The following is a 20,408-nucleotide window of genomic DNA, read 5'->3' on the forward strand; positions in this document are numbered from 1 at the left end:
ACTATGACTACGGGCCCATATCTCTGGTTGGCGATCGCGCTTTTTAGGCTGTGAAATGTCTGATTATCTGAAAACAAGAAACGGCATCTTTCTCTAGCGACTTATTATGTACAAGGAGCCTGATTATCTATATAACAAGCTCATTTTCCCTAAATCAGCTCGAATTAATGATTTGATAGTATTCTTTGTCAATGCTATTCGTAATTCTATTCCAATGGCAAATCGCAGTAGTCTAAATAAAATCAACTCGTTAAAGTAAATTTACGTTTTATAATTATGAGTTTCGCTATCTGAATAAAAAATCTCATGTTAATATGTATAACCTCTATATTGCTTTAATTGTCTGTACTTTTTATTATGAGTTTTAGCTTTACTTTATTATAAGTTTTAGTCTTAGTAACTATTATTACCTTGTTTTATCTTTCTGGTTTGAACAATGCAAACACGCCTTTATTTTGCATATAGAACTTTTAAGACTTAAGATTTTACGACGCTCAACACCCCTTGTGAAACCCCTACGTACACGCAAAAACAAGTAGCCGCTCAGTAATTCTTTGTCACATTACTTTTTCCGCTTGATTTCCAAGCGTTTGATTGTGCCTCTTTTTTTGGTGTCTTTTCCGCCTACATTTTAGTTTTTTTTTTTTTTGCACTAACAACGGAAAATATCTACATATGTACATACCTTTATATATACAACCAAATTTATAATTACGTATTCCTTTTTTCCCATGCGTAATTTACTACGAGCTGTTTCATTATTTTTTACATATTCCAACATTTCCACCACACGTTCCCTCATCATAACAACCGATAACAAACCGCCGGTGGCTTAGTAACCGGCATTACTTTCATACCACGGGTATGAAATGAGCACGCTAATAGGCAGACGCACTGTGTATGCCGCCTATTATAGTAATGCTTACATACACGCATACATATGCAATTGATTTGATTGGAAGGTAAGCCAACCCAACTGGACGGATAAATGGTGTCACTAAAGTTCTAACAACACAATCGACTTCAGTGATAGTGCAACAAACGAAATGCTGACAACGCAATCAGAAAAATTTACACGCCTGGAAGAAAATTACAAGCTTTAATAAGTTTAAAATTTTTACTTGTGCCCAAATATGTTCTCTCTTTTGGCGAAATTCGCCAAGGATATTGATTGCTTATTAGAGACATGTATGAAGATAATTTGCTTCGTAAATTGGGAATAACCTTCAACTTGATTTCATTTAATTTTTTTCTTATTTTTCAGATCCAAAAATGTCATCAGCACCATACAACTATAATTACATCTTTAAGTATATAATTATCGGTGATATGGGAGTAGGCAAGTCATGCCTGCTGCATCAGTTCACAGAGAAAAAATGTAGGTAGAACATATGTACATGGAAAACATATGTACATATGTATGTACAAGCATATAGCATAGGAGGATCTACATGTATTACTAAGCAAATTTGCCGAAGAAACCATGGGTCCAAAATCAATTTGGAGTTTGCCAAATTGCGAAAATAGGTTTCTTTTACTTAGAAAGTCTAAATCGGAACAGCTTTGGCCCAGTTATTCAAGTTTTTCTTAAACCAATCTTTGAAAAAAGTTAAAACACAGAATCAAAAATCTCATTATTATGATTCCGTTGAAAAGATTTTTAAATAATTTTTTGCAGATTTTTTAAGCTTAAACTGTTTTGTCATCTGAGGGGATTTTATAAAAAAGTTCTTAAAGAAACTATTTTTATGCATAAAAACTCCAAATTGATTTTAGGCCCATGATTTCATCGGAGAATTTGCTTAGAATTAGACGTAGAATCCTATGCTATATGCCTATAGTCGAAAAAATCTCCCATACAAATTTACCCACCCTAATATACATCCTTGCATACACATGCACTATATGCATATAACAATTATTTACAGTCATGGCGAATTGCCCACATACGATTGGTGTGGAGTTCGGTACACGGATCATTGAGGTCGATGATAAGAAAATCAAATTGCAAATCTGGGACACAGCGGGTCAGGAGCGTTTTCGTGCCGTGACGCGTTCATACTATCGTGGCGCGGCTGGTGCGCTTATGGTTTACGATATTACTAGAAGGTAAGCAAGAACAAAGATTTCAAAGTATTTTTGTGCTTTTTTACACACAGCTTCTGTAAATTTTTGGTCATATTCCTTTTTGCAGATCTACTTATAATCATCTCAGCAGTTGGCTAACTGATACACGTAATCTCACAAATCCCAATACTGTGATCTTTTTAATTGGCAACAAATCAGATCTTGAAAGTACACGCGAAGTGACCTATGAAGAGGCCAAAGAGTTTGCTGATGAAAACGGTTTAATGTTTTTGGAAGCTAGTGCAATGAGGTAAAGTTTTAATAAACATTATTTGATTTGGATTTTTTACGACCAATGTCTTTATTTGCAGTGGTCAAAATGTTGAAGAAGCATTTCTTGAAACTGCGCGTAAAATATATCAGAATATACAGGAGGGACGTCTGGATTTGAACGCTTCTGAATCGGGCGTACAACACCGACCATCACAACCAGGACGAACTTCGCTAACAAACGAAGCACCAAATACAAAAGATCAATGCTCATGTTAAATATGCATTAATTCCACATACAAATTTCTCTTCTCTTTTTGTGTATGTATTATTATATTTTCATTTATCTACTTAGTTAAGTTTAACTATAACAAAGCAAAATGATGTGTAAAAACAAGTAATTGCTATTAAATCTAAGTAAAAAAATTATACAATTTAAATGATAATTATTAAAGAGATACATCCATACATATATACGTTTAGGAACTAGAAAACGCAAAATCGAACAATGTTTAGCGAATTATAAACAGATGGTAGTGCTGAGAAGTGCTCTTGCATTATACTATATGTATGAAGGATTTCTTGTCTTCACAATATGCATAGCAAAAGTTAGTTGAGACTTCTCAAATGCTGGGTTGATCCAACCAGCTGCATTTCAAATGTTTTCACGCGATTTTCTTTATCTTTTGTGATTGATTCACGATAAGAACAGTAAATGGTTATTAATGTAATATTTTCATAAGCGTTAAAGACGTGCGTAATACAAAATGAGAATGCAATAAATGTAAGGTAGTCCAATAAAACAAAAACAATAAATATCTATTTAGTGCAGGTGTAACGGTATTTAAATACAATAATAGCCAATTCAGTTATAAAATACACTTATAATTGCACACAAACAATTGTGGTAAAGTACAACACGAATAAATAATTTTATTTCATAATTAAAAATTAAAGATTGATACAACTGCTGTCAGCCAAAGCTTTTTTTTATTGGTTATATATATTTAAAATACCCCCTGACTAATATATCTCGATTGCGATTTTTGGCTAAACATATCGCACATTTGCTGCAAGAGGTTCATAATACAAAATTTAGTTAATCGGATTATGACACCCTGCGTCTAATGAGCGATATGTACATTTTGTGTTGAATAAATCGCTAATTCTTACATAAATATTCATATTCGCTTGGCTGCATACATTAATTATAAAACTGCTTATCAGCAAAATATTTTCATACACTTTTCATGTAGAAAATGCAATGTTAAACCTTCATAAGTGTCCCTAATTGTGTGGCCACCATTGTATGTTCACATATTTTTTCTACGTACATGCATATGTACATATGTATCTTCTTGGGATTAATCTCAAGCATTTAACTCCGAATTTAGACCCCACCTTATTATAAAATCACATGTTCCGCCCAACAGCTCACTACCTCCATGTGTGAGATGGATATGGGAGTGGGAGTTGGTTTACAGCTCAAGCTTCCCCACAAAAAACTTTCGGCGAAAGCTTTTATAGTTAGCAGTATCCCAAATAAGCACGTAAGGGTGTGATAAAAACTTAAATGAGCGTTAACAGAAAGCAATTAAAGCAAAAATTTTGTATCGGCTAACAAACACCTACATTCATATCGCTAGCGTAGAGTGAAAAGTTGCCAAGTTCAAGTTTTCTAAAAAATTATGTTTTGATGCAAGAAGTAAGAACAATAAAAAATGCATCTGTTTCTAAAAACATCAAACGATCTGTTTTATTTCTTACCGCTTCTATTCATCATCAACATTGTTGTTAGATTTGGTGATGCTTTACTTTAGATTACACCGAATTTTGAATTAAAATTGTTGCAAAATAAGGTCCAAATTCACAGTGTTTGAGTACAAAAATCTGTAGTTAACTGCCGATTCTAAGTTAACTACGCACTGTGAATTTGGCCGTAAGTGCTTGAAGAAAATGAGTTTGAAATGATTTTATTATCTCCTGTAAAATTTGAAAACTGGACTTAGCGACTTTTCACTCTAAGTTAGCGATATGTTTAGTCGAATACATGTACATATACATGTATGTAGTCAGAGGTTAACTACTTTTTTACAAGCTTTTATTTAACTTCACTTGTATGTATGTATGTATGTATGTATGTATGTCCTGGAACTTTGCAGTCAATATTTAACTTTAGTTTGCTTTAAAAAAATTTCTCAAATTTCACGCTAAGCATTAAAATTTTTTTCCTTAAATGCGGATTCACCATTCTAGTCTGAACTTTTTCCTCCATGTGGTTGTTGTTATGTGTCTCTCTCTGTGAGAGAAACGCAACCACATGGAAGAAAAAATTCTGGACTTAAACGATGAATCGTTTAAACTATATTTGTGTGTGCACGTTAGTATAATAAGAACCGAAATAATTTTACGCTATATACTATCGATAAAACCATTTTTTAGTACATGCTATGTATATGTAAAAGACCAACACGAAATAAAATGGTATACTTAAATACACAAAAAATGAGCATTTTTCCTAAAATTACAAAGACACGGGAATACGCATTGACGTCTTTTGAAAATTTTATTTAAACTAAAGTGATTACAAAACTACAAATGTCTTTTTAGCTTAAATACACACATAAGTATGTATGAATGTACGTACATATAAGAATAAAGAATATTAGACACGTCTAGTAGTGATGTTATTGTACAAATTACATTCGTCAATACTGGTAAATATAATTACCTACCAAGTGAATACGGAGCATGTGCTGCATACTAAAATGAATATTTTCCATATTGGTTTATATATAAGTAAATTGATATAAAAAATAATTTGTTGCCTATTTTACAACTTAAAAATGTAGAAAATATTCGCAAGCATACGAATTTATACACTTAGTTTAAACTAATAACTACTTGGATACATAATAACTACGAGTATATTGCTGCAGTGAAGATCAGTCTATCATTCCCGGATTGCACAACTAATGGCGGCTGACATATCGTTTACTTCGTCCTGTGCGTCCATTTTTCATTATCGCAATTATTTTCCTTTCCACCAACGCACATCTCACGATGTCTCCTCTACCTTCACTATATCCCATGCACTCGCATCGTCTTTCGAGCACAAATCCAATATGATGCCAGCACCTATTTGTGCTGCTTTCGCACGCATACAAGTGCCTGCCGCCATATTGTAGATGGGACTATGCTCAGTGCGAGTATGTCGCCATTGCTGATCGCCCAGCATTTCGTGGCACTTATTTATGTGCACCTGCGAGTCGCCATATGACTCGAGGCATAACAACTTGTCCAGCACGATCTCGGCCTTGTCGGTTTCATACCATATTTGGTTACGAGTGCGAATGCAAGCTTGCAAAATCAGGGGACTACCCTTCTTTAAGAAGCCCTTGACTTTGGGCGCCACAACGGACGCACATAAATTAGTGCCAGTCAGTCGTATCATGTATGCGGCAAGGTAATTACGTTTTCGTGAATGCCATGGTTGATAAACACCAGCAGCCGCTGCAGATTTCTTGCTTTCTTGGCCAGGCAGCAGCATTTCGGGGTACACATTTTTCATATACCATGCGAAGTCATGGCATTTCAAACGTTTACGTAGTTCTAAACGCGTTGATATGTCACCGTAGTCCAAATCGCGTCCGGATTTTGTTTCCTTCAGGAAGTAATCCTTGTATTCGTCCATCCAAACGTGTGCTGCGCGTAATGAGTTGCGCTTCATCGTATCCTTACCATCGGGAGCGGAATAGGGACGTCTTTTGCGGAAGATATGTCCAACCCGCGAACAGGGGTATATCTTTATAGCGCCGTGACATTGCCAGACGCGGAAGGAAATTTCGATATTCTCACCGCCCCATATATCCATGCCTTCGTCGTATTCACCAATATGTTTGAAGTACTGTCGATTTACTGCAAAGAGACCGCCCGCCATTGTAGGTGTGTTAAATGGGCCTTTGAAGTCCTCATCTTTTTTCAAAGTGCCTTTTGGCAATGTGATCCACTTGTAGTGTAAGCCCCAATTAAAACCACCACGCACTAAGGGACTAGGACTGTATTCAAACGTATCAGGGCTAATAAGATCCATCACCGGTACGGCGATGGTTGAATTTTCTTGCTTCACTGCACGCGCTAGCGGTTCTGCCCACTGTTGGTTAACTTCGATGTGCGAATCGAGGAAAACCAGCACATCGCCCTCCGCGGAATGTGCGCCTGCTATACGCGAACGTATCAGCCCTTCTCGTTTTTCATTGCGCATATAATGCAGACGATCGTAATGAAGTTGCGCATGTAAATCGCTTAACAAATGAAATTCTAACTCGGGAAGGTCACTAAAATCATCAACCAGTATAATTTCTTTTAGCATATGCGCTGGCGTACGTTTTATTACAGAGTTAATGGAACGTATTAGTGTCATCTTGTGTTCATTATAGAAGCACATAATCACTGAAATAGTTGGTAAATCTTCATTAGGATCGTTGGGTTCTTGGGAACATATTTTATGCCGTGTATCAGGCACCTCACGATATGGTCCAATGTTGTTTGAAATAAGCGCATTAAAAGCATGATTTTTAAATCCAATATCGCGTATATACTTATCTTTCTTATCGCGTAGTACACCTAACATCTTCAAAGGTTCTATAGTTTCATGCAAAGCGCCTTTTTCCGGCCCCCCTTTACAACATTCTTTAACTCGAGCCTCCCACATGAAATTAGGATTCGGTGTGCGTGAATCATTCCAACTGGGTAACTTCCATCCAGCTTCCACGATGGAGTTGTGTTGGTAGTAGATATAGTAGGTAAGCGCCAAGGATGCAGCCAGCGTGGTGATAATTGTACTGGTGCTGCAGCGTCGCAGGCAACACCTTCTTAACATCATTTTGCAATTATTCGGGTAGCATTGGCCGACGTGGGATGTTTAATATTTTTATATTGACTTCAATTGCACTGCACTGATTAGTCAGAGCTGTTGTTGCAATATGACAGATGTAGTTAATTTATGCAAAACAGAAATTTCAACATTTCTCCATTCAATTAACCACTCTTTTTTGTTTATTAATCACAAAAATTATTCGCAATAGTAGACAGGTGTTTACTCAATTGTGAATTAAATTATAAAAAGCCCAGGGCTGCCAGCTTAACATCCGCTTTTCTCTTAAATTTTACCTTTCGATATTTACGCTTTATGTACAAACATATATTGAAAATTTGAAATAGTTTCCTATAATAATAAATGCGTGATATGTATGTATATTTGCCCTTTTTTTTGGGGGTTTGGGGTCATTGTGCATACTTAGAAGTGAAAAAAGAATCAGATGTTTTGCAGAACTGCCCCACAGCTGAGATCACCTGATTTTATTTTCTACAGGGTTACACTAATATCTATAAAAAAAAAACTTTAAACAGACTCTGACAAAAACAGCAAAAAAGTTCTATTAAGGGTAATAGTTATTGCCCAAAACGCTTTAAAATACTAAAATGGCATATAAATGCAGGAATCCATTCTGGCAGGCTGAATCTCTGTATTTAGCTCTTAAGTTTGACAAACCGCTTGAGTCAACCGGCATGCCGTTTTAATCCTCAGTAAATATACAAGATGGAAATAACACAATTAGGTGAGTTGATAGGCAGGTCTAATATTCAATTCATTTGGAAGAAGGATTTTCAACATCGATTTTTCCGATATCGATATCGTTCAGCCCTATATATCGCCATATCGATTGTACATGCAATGAATTAAATCTATTCATGATATCGATACTGTCTTAAATATCGAACATTCTACTACCGGGGGGTAAAATCTGATCAGGGCTGATAATGAGGAGCATGAAATTTGTTGATTCAGAGATGTATACAAAATTTCTGTGGTACGAAAGGGAGCAACAACCGTGCTATGGCAGAGTGGCACATGACATGACTGTATAATAGTGACCGAAAATAATTACAGAAGTGTAAAAATTACAAATTATTCTCTATTATACCATGTTCTGACCGACAACGAAAACACTTTGAAAACGTGTTTTGAGATTGTGGGCTGAAGGCTGTTCACACCGGCTGTTAGTGTTTTCGTTGACATTTCTTACATCCTCTGATTACAGTTTTACTACACAAAAACAAAACCAAAATGCTTTTCCCTCATTTTCTTTTCATTAGTAACCTCTTACTTTCATTCTTATTTTACTTTTGCCAGCCAATTAACAATAAATCCGAAATGGCGTATTAAAAATGATAAAATATGACTTCCACTTCGATAAATAATCGAAAAAAAAACTAGTGGACACCGATTGGAATGAGTGGAACGTTAGTTTTCAAGTGGTTTTCAGCGAAAACTAGTTTTCGTTTGACAGATTTTACATGGACGAAAACACATGTTTTAAGTCGAAACCAAGGCACATTAAACAGGTAGTATCAGTAGAGCAAAAACAACATTTGCGTGTATTTTGTTGTTGCTTCTGGTATCGAAAGTGTCAAAAACTGTTCTGAATTTTTTCTTCTAAATCCAAGCGTGCCATGTGAAATACAAAAAATTATAAAAAATAAAATAAAATTGATATTGGAAAAAATAAAAATTGATGCAACTTTCTTTCCTAGTAAATTTGTTTGCTTCTCGAAGCATTGATCCATCCTTTGCAAGGCCCAGTAATCAGCGGTCGTGCTGCTGAGTTGGGCGAACGTTCCAAAAGCTGCTATTCAATCGCTTGTTTTGTATGGAAAAAGGTTTCACATGCAAATGGATTTTAACAATTCAGAATTTTTGTGAGAAAAAATTAAAAATATTTGACATTTTCGAGACCAAATAATTTGAAAATAAATCAAATCAGCTGCTCTACTGATACTACCTGTTCAATGTACCTTGGTTGTAAGTTATGCAAAGGTTTTATTTAAGTCAAAATATAGAAAATGTTGGGGAATACTGAATTAACATACGTAAATGTTTAAATGCAAGTAAAAATTTAGACGAAGGTTTACTTTGGGAACACTAATTCCCTTCAACTGACAGTACAGTGCGGAAATATTCGCTGTCCAACTGTTTAATATCCTTTGCAAATGTTGCAACCAATTTACTCAATTCCGCTTCATCGATATCAACATCATTGCCCGTAGTTGTCAAACGCTCTACAGCTGCATCGATTTTGTCCAGCAATTCCTTATCTGCTTCACTTTGCTTATCAGCATATTCATCCTCGAACTCCCTATAAATGCGTTGCGCATTATGCACCACAGCTTCAGGAAAATTAGCAAGACGTGCGACTTGTATTCCAAAACTTTTTTCCATTATACCAGGGCATACTTGATATAGGAGCGTAAAATTCTCTGCATTTGCGACGGCAGCCATGTGACAATTTTTTACCGTATCTACGGATTCAGCCAGATTCGTGATTTCGTGGAAATGTGTGGCGAAAAGTGTGAAACACTTTGTTACTTTGGCTAAATGTCTGTAACAAATTAAGCGGATTATAAATAAAATTTAATAGATGATGTAAATCATACTCAGCAATTGACCAAGCTATACCGCAGCCCTCATACGTCGACGTGCCGCGACCTAGTTCGTCTATAATAACCAGCGAATTTTCGGTCGCCGTCTACAGAAGCGAAATTAATAAAATTAGGGATTTTACTAATTATTTTCATATGTATGTGTAGAAACTCACGCGCACAATGCCCGAGGTCTCGATCATCTCGACCATGAATGTACTCAATCCCTTCACAATGTTGTCACTGGCTCCAACACGTCCCAATATGGAATCAACCATCGTTATTGTAGCCTCGCTGCAGGGCACAAAAGCACCCACGTGAGCCATCAGCACAGCAGTGCCCACCGATCGTATATAAGTACTTTTTCCGCCCATATTTGGTCCAGTTATTATGAACATGTTGCAAGCATCTGCGAATTTATATACTTCAACTTAAAGAAATTCAATTTTAATAAGTAATCAGGGCTATCACAGAATCCATTGCAGTCCGATATTTCGTGGAATCAACGAAAATGCTATGACTAAATCCGAATAGCTACGAACGTGGCGGAAAAATCGGACCATGATGGATTCTGTGATAGCCCCCCAATATAATTCACCTTTCTCGAAAGCCACGTTGTTGGCAATGAACGTAACATGCTCCTGAAGTTCTAGACAAGGATGCCGTAAGTCCTTCAGCTCTAATACACCCGCACCCTCTTTTAACATTTTCGGACGCATATATGGAGTAGGCGCCGCCAACGCCGCCATTGCAAAGCTGACTAAACAATCTAATTGCGCTAGCTCATTGTTCAAGGAACTAAGTGGTCCTGCATAACCAATAGCCACTTTTATAATTTCCTCCACGACTGATTTTTGCTGCTCCTCATACTGATCACACAAAGTACCGTACTCCTCACTATATTCAGTTAGTTTTTCGTTGGTGAAGCGTACGCCTCCCTTTACCACATCGAGAATCTTATAGTTCTTATTTTTACGCAACTCTGAATCATCCTTCAGCGTAACTCGAAAATGGTACCCAATTTTTGCGACATTTTCCAAACGCACTTGCGACTTTTCCATATTCAAATCATCTGCAGCCTTCTGCTGTAAGCGCTCCATTTTCGATAACACACGCGACATATGATTCTTCATGTCTTGCAATTGTTCATCAAAAGAAGCCTTCACAAGGTAGTCGCCTGCTTCAATAGCTTCAAAATCGACTACTTGCTCAACTAACTGCTTAAAACCCGACAAGTCCTCTAAATAACTCTTCATTGCATCACAGAGCACATTTTTTACAGTGGCATGCTCAAGGCTAAGTAAAGTGTTGACTATACGAGGTGTACGCAAAACAACTTGATACACACGAAAGAGGTCCTGCATGTTAGCCTTCTGACGTAGCAGACGCTTCGTCAGCATTAACACGTCAGGAATGCGCTTTAAGTAGTCATCGTGTAGTGTGGTTAGAGTGCCTGGCGATTCTAATAAGCACTGAACAATGTCATGCCGATCGTTTAGAATTTCGATGCTACGTAGCGGTTGCTTAATCCATTGGGCAAGAAGGCGATGTCCTTGAGGAGTGCGACAGTGGTCGAGTACGCCAAGAATGCTCTGCCAGTGGTAGCCGGGAGAGTTAGGATTGGTGCCAGGTTTGGGCAGAATGTTGAGCGCAGCAACAGCCGCTGAATCCAAGTGTACAAAGCTAAAGAACACGTAAGATTTACTTAACTCTTTCATTAATTTTAACTGCAAAGGTTACCGCTTCAGGTTAAGTTGCTTAATTTCATAGTGCCCCAAATTGCTGGCGTCGTTGGTTAAATTTAAGTATTTTATAGCAACTCGCAAAGCTTCCATAGCCATGGTGAGTTGCATCTCCGGCAATGTTAAAGCATCTTCCTGCTGTCCCTTCGCAAAACGTATCAAGCGATTAAGATCCTGCAGCAAGTCGTTCTTATCGGCGGGTGTTGCTGCAGAGCGTTTCGGTACAGTTACGCCTACATTGTTGCGTTCCAGCAGTTGCCTTACTGCAATGTACTACAAAACGAATATGGACTATATGGATTTAGATTTATACACTTATGTATAATACCTCTCCATCTGCTGCTGGCAAAAGGCATTCTTTTGGGCCTAATAGCACCACCATCGCTTCGAGCTCGGTGAAGAAATCGTTGTCGATAAACTCCAAAACATGAAATTGGCAATCGTTCTGTTCCACAAAGGCCACGCCTAAACGACGCTGATTACCGTCAACCAAACGAACCTGGAGCGACAGTAAGTTGTTGCTCACAAGTATTTCACGATTTCCAAACAAAATTTCCTCGAACTGTATTAAATTGCCTGGTGATCCGCGATATTCAAGTTCCCAGTTATTGCTTGCTGCTGCAGCGCCAACCGGGCGGACATAAACTTCCACGCGGAAGTTGCGGACCAAAAGCAGCTCTCTAACAGCCATATTAAAGTTCGCTTTTGATAAAGTAACATAACTGAGCGCGTCCGATTCATCAGGTAGGAGTTTATGGACAAATGCAGTAGATTTGTAGATCAGTTTAGCAATCAACTCGCAGTCGTCTGTGCCATGCACAGTGTAAAAATCAATGCGATCAAAGAACCGCACAGTTGTTGGGGGTTTCTATAAATAATAATATTTGCATATTTATTAGTTTTATTTATTGAAAAACTTACGTCCTCTGATTTGGCATAGTATTTTATGAAGTTACGCTGCGCGTTGATATCTGTGAAACAATTCGTGATATGCATAAAGTTAAGCAAATAGTTTGATAAGCTTACCGAGGTTAAGTTGCGGCTCCTGCCTATTCGCGTTTATTACTTCCATTTAAATAAACTGCTTAAACGTACTTGTTTTAAAAATGATAGTTTACCCAAGTTTTCTCGCGCCCGCAAATGCTTCTTCTTTTCAGTAGTGCAATTCAAATTACTGAAAGTTAATAAGCCCTACAAGACGCGATTTCTATCGATAGAAACTCCAACACATTCACAACGAAAACTAACCCATATACAAAATCTTATATGCCATGGCAGGGAGGGTACCCAGCATTTGGATCTATCAGGATCATATCGTTGTTATTGCATTTGCGTGCAAATTTTTTATCCGGATCCAGATCATTGCCCAAGAAAACACAGTTATTATTGGACAGATTATAAATCATTTTTTTAAACATTTATTTATGTGTACTCATGATTCACTAATACAAGGTTCGTAAACTGATATTTGTCTCTCTCGTACCGCTCCCTTAGCAGAGGCACCGTGTTGCTTCTTTGCAAATTTACATTCGCTTTCTAGTAAAAAATGGTAATTTCTGTCAACTTCAACATAACCTCCAAATTTTGGTTGTAAATTTTTGCTTATTTTGTATGTAAACACAGTCAGCTCACACATGTAAATAACTAAAAATACTTTCAAATTCATTAGAATCCACTTAAACAAGTAATTAAATACTTTTCAACATGAATTAGCAGAGTGCACTTTTCTTTTGTTTACATTTTGGTTGCCAAACACACTACAGCTGATCGTTTGACACATTTACCAGAATTTACCAGCAAAAAATTCTCGGACTAAAACTGGTAACTTCTCACAGAGAGAGAACCGCATTTACTCTCTTTTTTGTCCTCTCAGTAGTCAGAGAACCAAGTACGGGATCGATATCCAGTAAAATCTGACTGATTCTGACCATTTCTGACTAGTCCGGACTCGTTCGGGATCGCAACTATAAACAATAGTGGTATTCATCTAAACCGATAACTTAATCAAACAGATAATCTTATAAGTTTACGCGCTTCGGGGGGGTGCTGCCTTGTGGTGGTGGTTGGCGGCGTCGCGGTGCCGACATAGTCACTCGTCCAATCTCGTGTGTTGCGAAGTCCTGAGCACGCCCAAAGTGGCACTAGTCCAGGAAAGAGTGGCACTTGACTGATGTCACGTTACGGTATATTCTGGACTGACAAACAGAGCAGATTGTCGGAGGGACTAGGAGTTGCCGACGGCGGTGTGTGGGTGCTATTGTGTTTGTTTGTGTGTCTATTGTTGTGTTGTGTTGGGGTGTGGGTGTGTTGATTGTGTGCTGCCCAGGTGGGTGGTGGTTTGCCGTGGAGGCGATCCGGTTCGCACAGTATGGGGCCACGTGGACCATTGCCGGTACGTACGTAGGCCCGAGCAGTTACGGAGGTGACTCCACCCGTCACAGGCATTGCACCTGATCGAGGTGGAGTTTGTATGCAGTCGTCTCTGGCATACGCAGCAGGTGTAGATATCTGGCCCTGGGTTTGACTCTATGCCAGCCCTGAGCAGAAGAGTACGGAGAAGGTGTAGCCCTAGAACCGAGCAACGTTTGATGGATTTCGCCGGCCTAAACGGGGCTAGATCGCCGAAACAACAGCCCTTGGTCGGGTAAAACCCGAGTCATTCCGGTACGTAGAACCGGCTGTCGTGGGAATGCCAGAAAATTGCATGTTTCTTTTGCTTCATCTTGTCAGATCTTGTGTAATTGGATCATGAGACTGAGGTAGCGACACCCCTGGATACCACAGCAAATGTGGTTAAATATTATCCGGTTACAGAAACTTTTTTCTTCATCACTAATTTCAAGCAGCTGATAAGTTCATTGTTAATGGCATATTCTGGCAGAAGCAGGAGTTTGTGCAAATACTATCTTCTGGAAGCGAAAATAATTAAATTGTGCCATAAAAGTCAATATATCAAATAAATTCCATTATAGTGAACAAAAGTGCGAGCACAAAACTTTTTATAAATGCGAAATAAATAAATTAAAATTCCTTTCGTTCTATTAAGGTACGTACCATGTCCTTGCTGCGTCAATGTGGAGCCGCTTTGGGGAGGCGAAATACAGTACAGCAACTTCTGCTGAAACCTCTTTTGCTTGGTGGTGGCCAGTGCAGCGGACTGTTAGTCCAGCCAACGCTTCCAGTTGCGTCCAATAATGCGTGCGGAGTGCGGTGCTATAAAAAGTTTGGCCACAAAGAAGAGCCAACTCCTCGGCTAACAAAATACTTCCACGCCTTTGTTAGCACTTTATTTATTATAACGATTTTGGACTGGAAGAAGTATGTTTAACCACCTACATATATAAGATTTAGACTTTAACTGACAATTATATATAATTCTCTAAACTTTTAGAATAAAGCGTGCTATCATGCCCAAAGTAGACGCAGATGCACCTAAAGAGAAAGATATTCCTACTAAAGAAACCCCAGAAGAAAACTGGGATAACGATAAAGTGTCCAGTAAGTGCTCCGAACCTGATTTGGCTAAGCCAAAGCGTGAGCAGAAAGATAAAATGGGTTTCCGCGAAAGGAAGGTAAGAAGCAAGGCGCCTTGGTAAGAAGATTGAACACTTTATACATACTTTTTATTTTTCTTTGAATTACGTTGTAAATATATTCACTATTGTAGTTGTTGAAAGAATTGTTTTCTCTTCTAGCACCTGCCGCAATCATTTTCACAGTAGTATTCTTATTTTATTACTTTGTATTTTCTTTGCAGACTTTTCCCTAATTTCTCTGATTAATTTTTATTACTTTTCTTTTATTTTCATGTTACCTATGTACCTGTGTTTGAATTGTTATGAACCTTTTTGTTATCCATAAAATTACCATACATGCACAATTTATGTCCATGAAAATCACCATACATGTGCACGACATGAATACACAAAAACAAAAAAAAAAAAAACTGATTGGAAAACCCTGACCTAAAATGAAGATTATCGAATATGAAAACCGTCTACGTGCCTATTCAACACCGGACAAAATCTTTCGCTATTTCGCCACAGTGCGTCTTACCACACCTACAGTTTCGGAAGTGTGCATGACTCCTGATGACTTTCTGCGTTCAATTTATCCTGGTCTTATACAGCCAGAGGGTATGTTTCCAAAAGCGTTGAATGAACAATTATGTTTGATATAATGCGGTAGCTAGGCGTAAATAATGCAGGAAAACTTAAAATATTCGAACCTCTGTAAGATGTACATTTTGTTTATTTTATTGTGCACCGCACTCGTTTTTTTGATTTCTAAATTTGTTGTAAATACTTGTTTCCGACTATTTCTTGCTTTTTTTCTGTGCTCTATACTTTGATAATCCTTTCCCTGAAGTTCCAAATTGATAAATGTGTTTAACACACTGCTAAGCTTTTGCGGGCATAAATAATATTCCTCATTTCATGTCTGGCTAGATTATCGAATACGAAAATCGTATACGTCAATTTTCTACACCTGACAAGGTTTTTCGTTACTTTGCCACTATACAAGTGCCAACAACAGATGATCGCTATGAGATTTTTATGACACCGCAAGATTTTCTAACTAGCATGACGCCAGGCATGAAACAGCCAGAGGGTATGTTGGTTATTAAAACTGAGATTATGATAACATTTTTAAGGATAATTTGAATAATGTGAGACAAAATTTCACAATTTTGTTTTAGTACATTAACTGAGAGTTGGTAATAATAACTGATTTTTATTTTAGGCTTGGGACTGGACCAGTATCGGCGCTATGATCCTAAGGTATGAAAATTTACAATAGAAAAAAAACCAAAAATAAATTATGTATAAAAAACGAATTAGAGAATAGATAAAATTATGAAACAATGAAATTAAAATAAAGCAAAAAAAATTAAAATTAAACAAAAAAATTTAATAAAAAAACCCAATAACCCAATCAAAATAATATTAAAATAAAAAATAAAATATAATGTAATAATAAAATTGAAATGAAATAAAAAAAGCAAAATCAAATTAAGCTAACTTATCTTTTCCTTATTTACAAACAATATATTCCCCGCTCCATCTAAAATAGGAGAATCCTAAATTATAATAAATACTCACGTGACTTCCATATGTTGTAAAAACTATTCTAAAATTATTTACTGCATTATTTTGCGAAAACACACTGCCTTACATTTCTGTCCTCTTTCTAATATCACAATTTCCTTTTTTCTCCCCACCACACCCAAAACATGCTCTCTACATACAGGTTGCAGGCGAGGTATTTTTTTAAAAACCCTTTGACAAGCACATTACTAAATAAAAGAAAAGAAAACGAATTATTTAATACTCGTTGCAGCATATGTGAATGAACAAATGAATGATAATTCTACCCCTCCTTTTAACAAATAAGTTTTATTTGCCGTTACACAAAAAATTACAAGCATTTTTTTGCATGTTGCACAATTTTTTTCGCGTATAAGAGACCTGCTCGTATAATTGGGCTTGTGTGATAAAATTATTGTTAAAAAACAAAAACAAAAAAAATCAAATTAGCAAATACTGTTTATAAAAACTAAATGTTTTTGCACTAATCCAATGCTTTTAACACTAAATGCACTTTTTTTATCAAAAAAAAAAAAAAAAAAACGATGCAATGCGTGTACTCATGTCTGCGCGCGTTTGTGCTTATACGCCCCTACAATTTGCTCCCTTTGCTGTTGAAAATCGAAATTAAGAAAATAAGTCGTGGCTGTTAAAGATTTTTTGACATGTTTGAGAATTGTATGTTTCGGTTGTAATTAGATTTAACTAATATTCACATATATATATATATATATTTTTTTTTTTTCACGCCAGGACGTGGCTGAGTGTCTGAAGTTGCATTTGGACAAGGACAGTATATTCTATAAATTGGGCTCATACGGTTTAATTACTTTCTCCGACTATATATTCTTGCTGACTGTGCTTTCAAGTGAGTGTAGCGTTCTGCTCTCAATCGGAAATCCCAACTAATAATAATTTTCATTTCCGAATTTCAGCCTCTCGTCGTCATTTTGAAATCGCCTTTCAAATGTTCGATCTGAATGGTGACGGCGATGTGGATAGCGAAGAATTTGAAATGGTAGCTGATTTGGTGCGCCAACAATCGACTATTGGTAGTAGACATCGTGATCATGCGGCCACAGGCAATACGTTCAAGGTAAGTTGAGCATTGATACTTTATTCGAGCACTTTAAATTCCTTTACGTTTTATATATGTATATACTTCTGCTAGGTTTGTGTGCTACATGTTCGTTTATAAAGATACATACGATTATGTTATTGATTATATGTACATATGTACATGCGTATCAACCATGCCTTTTACTGTTGAATCTACTATATGTCAAATATATATTTTCTGTATCTTTGCTCTTTCTTATGTCTTTTGTAAATACCGTCTAATGCCACCCACATCACTACCAAATGTCTTAATCACAAAATTCACCAACTAATTTACCTCTACCTAATAAATACAAAGCCCATGAAGGTATATACTCAGGCAAACTGTATACTGTTCTTTAATTATTTTGCAAATCACCATTTCTTTTCCGCTCACAATGTCTATATTTATTCACGCTTACGTCTGATATTTTGTATCAAGCTCACAATCACACTCCTTATTTTAATCTCGCTTAACTTACATTTTGCTTTGGTGTCATGTCACTTTTGTACCATATTTGCATCGCCAAAATCATTAATCAAATCAGCTAAGCAAATACATACTCGGTTTTTAGATTTGGCGCGAAAACTTTTGTTATTCTAACAGCAAAAAAAAAATATTATTTTCTCCCGCCTAACAGGGTGTTAACTCCGCTCTAACCCACTATTTCTTCGGTCCGAACTTGGATCAAAAGTTGACAATACAAAAGTTTATACACTTCCAAACGCAGCTGCAGCGTGAGATTTTAACGCTCGAATTTGAGCGCAAACATCCGAATAGCGAGGGTCTCATCACTGAGGTTGATTTCGCTGAGCTTTTGGTCGCCTATGCTGGATACTCCCATAAAAAGAAGTCGCGTAAATTGAAGCGCGTCAAGCGTAAATTCAAAGACAATGCTTTGGGTATCTCCAAAGCGGATTACCTAGATTTTTTTCACTTTCTAAGTAATATTAATGATGTGGACACCGCCTTGACGTTCTATCACATTGCGGGAGCGTCCATTGATCAGGCAACACTGAAACATGTTGCCAAAACTGTAGCTATGGTGGATCTAAGGGATCACGTAATTGATGTGGTTTTCACCATTTTCGACGAAGACAGTGAGTACAAACTGGAAATTACAATTTAAAGTATGTATTACTTATCTAATTTTCTCTTTAAATTTCATTAATGTAGACGACAACCAACTGAGTAACCGCGAATTTGTAGCAGTCATGAAGAATCGCTTGCAACGTGGCTTGGAAAAGTCGAAGGATACAGGCTTTATCAAAATGATGCGCTCAATGTTAAAATGTGCCAAGGAAACAAAGCCAGTGCTTCTGGATCTTTAAGGCAAACACTTTTTTTGGTGATTTGGCAAATTATGCTACGACTGCGTTTTCCAGAAAATACCACAATTTTGGATAAACTTTGTATAGCTTTCAGGCGCTTTTTCTTCCCCTCGAATTTAGCTGCCAGTTCTTGTTGGTTTTTGTTACTATTTATTAAGCATTACAATTTATTTTTTATTTAATTTAATAAAAATGTTCTACGCGTTAAAATGTGTCCGTTTTTTTTTTTAATGCTTTTTAACACGCAAACTGTTGTAGATGCAAGACCCACGAAGAAATAAAGTATTTTTTTTTATTATCCTCCACAAAATCTTAGTAAGTGAACCGCTTGAAGCCCTAAGGCAGAATCCTCTTCTCGTAGCAAAGAATTTAAGGAAAAATGCATAGAATCGTAAAATTTCTCCAACCAACCGTGACCGAAAGTTAAAAATAAAATCATTACTTTAAAGAAAAATAATTGAGAAAAATCAGTTGCCGTCCTTGCTTGACCCGCTTCTCTAGCAAATCTTTTTGAAAATTAAAAAAAAACAAGTTTTCTTTTATTAGTGTTTATTTGTTTTATAATTAAAAACGCTTTAATCTGCCTATAGTGGCTTCTGCTGTCAACTTTGCCAACCAACAGATTATATTCTCCATTTCATTTAGTTTCGCTTACAAATTAAAAAATAAAGTAGCACTTATTATTGGTTTACAAATTTATGTATTCTGTTTACATACACACATTATATGTAAGTTGTTTTTTTTTAAAAGAAAGTTTTTTTTTTTGAATTTTTTGCATACATTTTATTTCAAGTATTTATGCTCACTTGCATTACTAAGTAGTTAACAGTGTTGGTGAAATAAGTTTTTTGATCTTCATTTCTTCGCAAATTTATTCAATTATATCTCTCTCTCTCTCTTTCTAATATAATTACGTACTTATTTTGTTTTTAAATAAATATTTCTCATTTTACAACGCTTAATGATCGTAAGAAATTCATATAAATATAAATTACGATTTTTAAAATTTACATTTAAATTTAAAGGCAATCTGTTGAATTAATTCATAATTCTCTCCCTTCTCAGTTAGTTTTTTGTTTTTGGATTTAGTTTTGTTGTTTCATTGAAATTTTGAAGGACGACATGTTGCTGCGAGAGTGTAACCCTATAACGCTTAGCGTTATGCAGTCCTTTGTAATCTAATGCCTTACATACATTTTAATAAGGCTCTGCTCGAAACAAGTGCTTGTTATATTCATACAGTTTACAAAATTAAGTAAAAAAATGTACTATCAATTTCTCAAAAGCTTAGTAACCATAGAAAGTTCATTAAGTTTAAAGATTAAAAAAA

The 20,408-nt window shown here is 36.5% G+C and overlaps 4 protein-coding genes across 10 annotated transcripts; 2 read left to right on the forward strand and 2 right to left on the reverse strand.

Moving 5' to 3' along the window:
* Positions 1–422: 422 nt before the first annotated feature.
* Positions 423–3,313, forward strand: LOC118735873 (ras-related protein Rab-14). Of its 3 annotated transcripts, none has more exons than XM_036465865.1 (5): positions 423–1,208; positions 1,265–1,378; positions 1,929–2,109; positions 2,195–2,377; positions 2,439–3,313. In XM_036465865.1, the coding sequence occupies exons 1-5, from the start codon at positions 1,187–1,189 to the stop codon at positions 2,614–2,616; spliced, it is 678 nt and encodes a 225-aa protein (XP_036321758.1). In that variant the 5' UTR covers positions 423–1,186; the 3' UTR covers positions 2,617–3,313. The 3 variants fall into 3 exon arrangements, with proteins under 3 accessions (XP_036321758.1, XP_036321757.1, XP_036321759.1); XM_036465864.1 differs by having other exon boundaries at positions 424–1,188; XM_036465866.1 differs by having other exon boundaries at positions 424–962.
* A 1,565-nt stretch (positions 3,314–4,878) lies between these two features.
* On the reverse strand, positions 4,879–7,684 carry LOC118735875 (polypeptide N-acetylgalactosaminyltransferase 35A). Its single transcript, XM_036465869.1, has one exon. The coding sequence runs from the start codon at positions 7,220–7,222 to the stop codon at positions 5,396–5,398; it is 1,827 nt and encodes a 608-aa protein (XP_036321762.1). The 5' UTR covers positions 7,223–7,684; the 3' UTR covers positions 4,879–5,395.
* Positions 7,685–9,200: 1,516 nt separating this feature from the next.
* On the reverse strand, positions 9,201–12,796 carry LOC118735874 (DNA mismatch repair protein spellchecker 1). The gene is made up of 8 exons (XM_036465867.1): positions 12,588–12,796; positions 12,483–12,532; positions 11,890–12,429; positions 11,560–11,834; positions 10,418–11,502; positions 9,996–10,228; positions 9,835–9,926; positions 9,201–9,779 (listed from the first exon to the last, which is right to left on the reverse strand). Exons 1-8 carry the CDS (start codon positions 12,631–12,633, stop codon positions 9,323–9,325), a joined length of 2,778 nt encoding a protein of 925 aa, XP_036321760.1. The 5' UTR covers positions 12,634–12,796; the 3' UTR covers positions 9,201–9,322.
* Positions 12,797–14,361: 1,565 nt separating this feature from the next.
* Positions 14,362–19,302, forward strand: LOC118735884 (calcium uptake protein 1 homolog, mitochondrial). Of its 5 annotated transcripts, none has more exons than XM_036465896.1 (10): positions 14,362–14,542; positions 14,608–14,879; positions 14,953–15,133; positions 16,010–16,172; positions 16,305–16,342; positions 17,402–17,516; positions 17,584–17,744; positions 18,066–18,074; positions 18,388–18,847; positions 18,924–19,302. In XM_036465896.1, exons 2-10 carry the CDS (start codon positions 14,617–14,619, stop codon positions 19,076–19,078), a joined length of 1,545 nt encoding a protein of 514 aa, XP_036321789.1. In that variant the 5' UTR covers positions 14,362–14,542; positions 14,608–14,616; the 3' UTR covers positions 19,079–19,302. The 5 variants fall into 5 exon arrangements, with proteins under 5 accessions (XP_036321789.1, XP_036321790.1, XP_036321791.1 ...); XM_036465897.1 differs by lacking the exon at positions 16,010–16,172 and adding an exon at positions 15,538–15,697 and having other exon boundaries at positions 14,374–14,542; XM_036465900.1 differs by lacking the exon at positions 14,362–14,542 and adding an exon at positions 15,538–15,697 and having other exon boundaries at positions 14,649–14,879.
* Positions 19,303–20,408: the final 1,106 nt, after the last annotated feature.

This window comes from Rhagoletis pomonella, unplaced genomic scaffold, assembly GCF_013731165.1.
Source record: "Rhagoletis pomonella isolate Grant_MI unplaced genomic scaffold, Rhpom_1.0 Rhpom_scaffold_00003, whole genome shotgun sequence".
NCBI lineage: Eukaryota > Metazoa > Arthropoda > Insecta > Diptera > Tephritidae > Rhagoletis > Rhagoletis pomonella.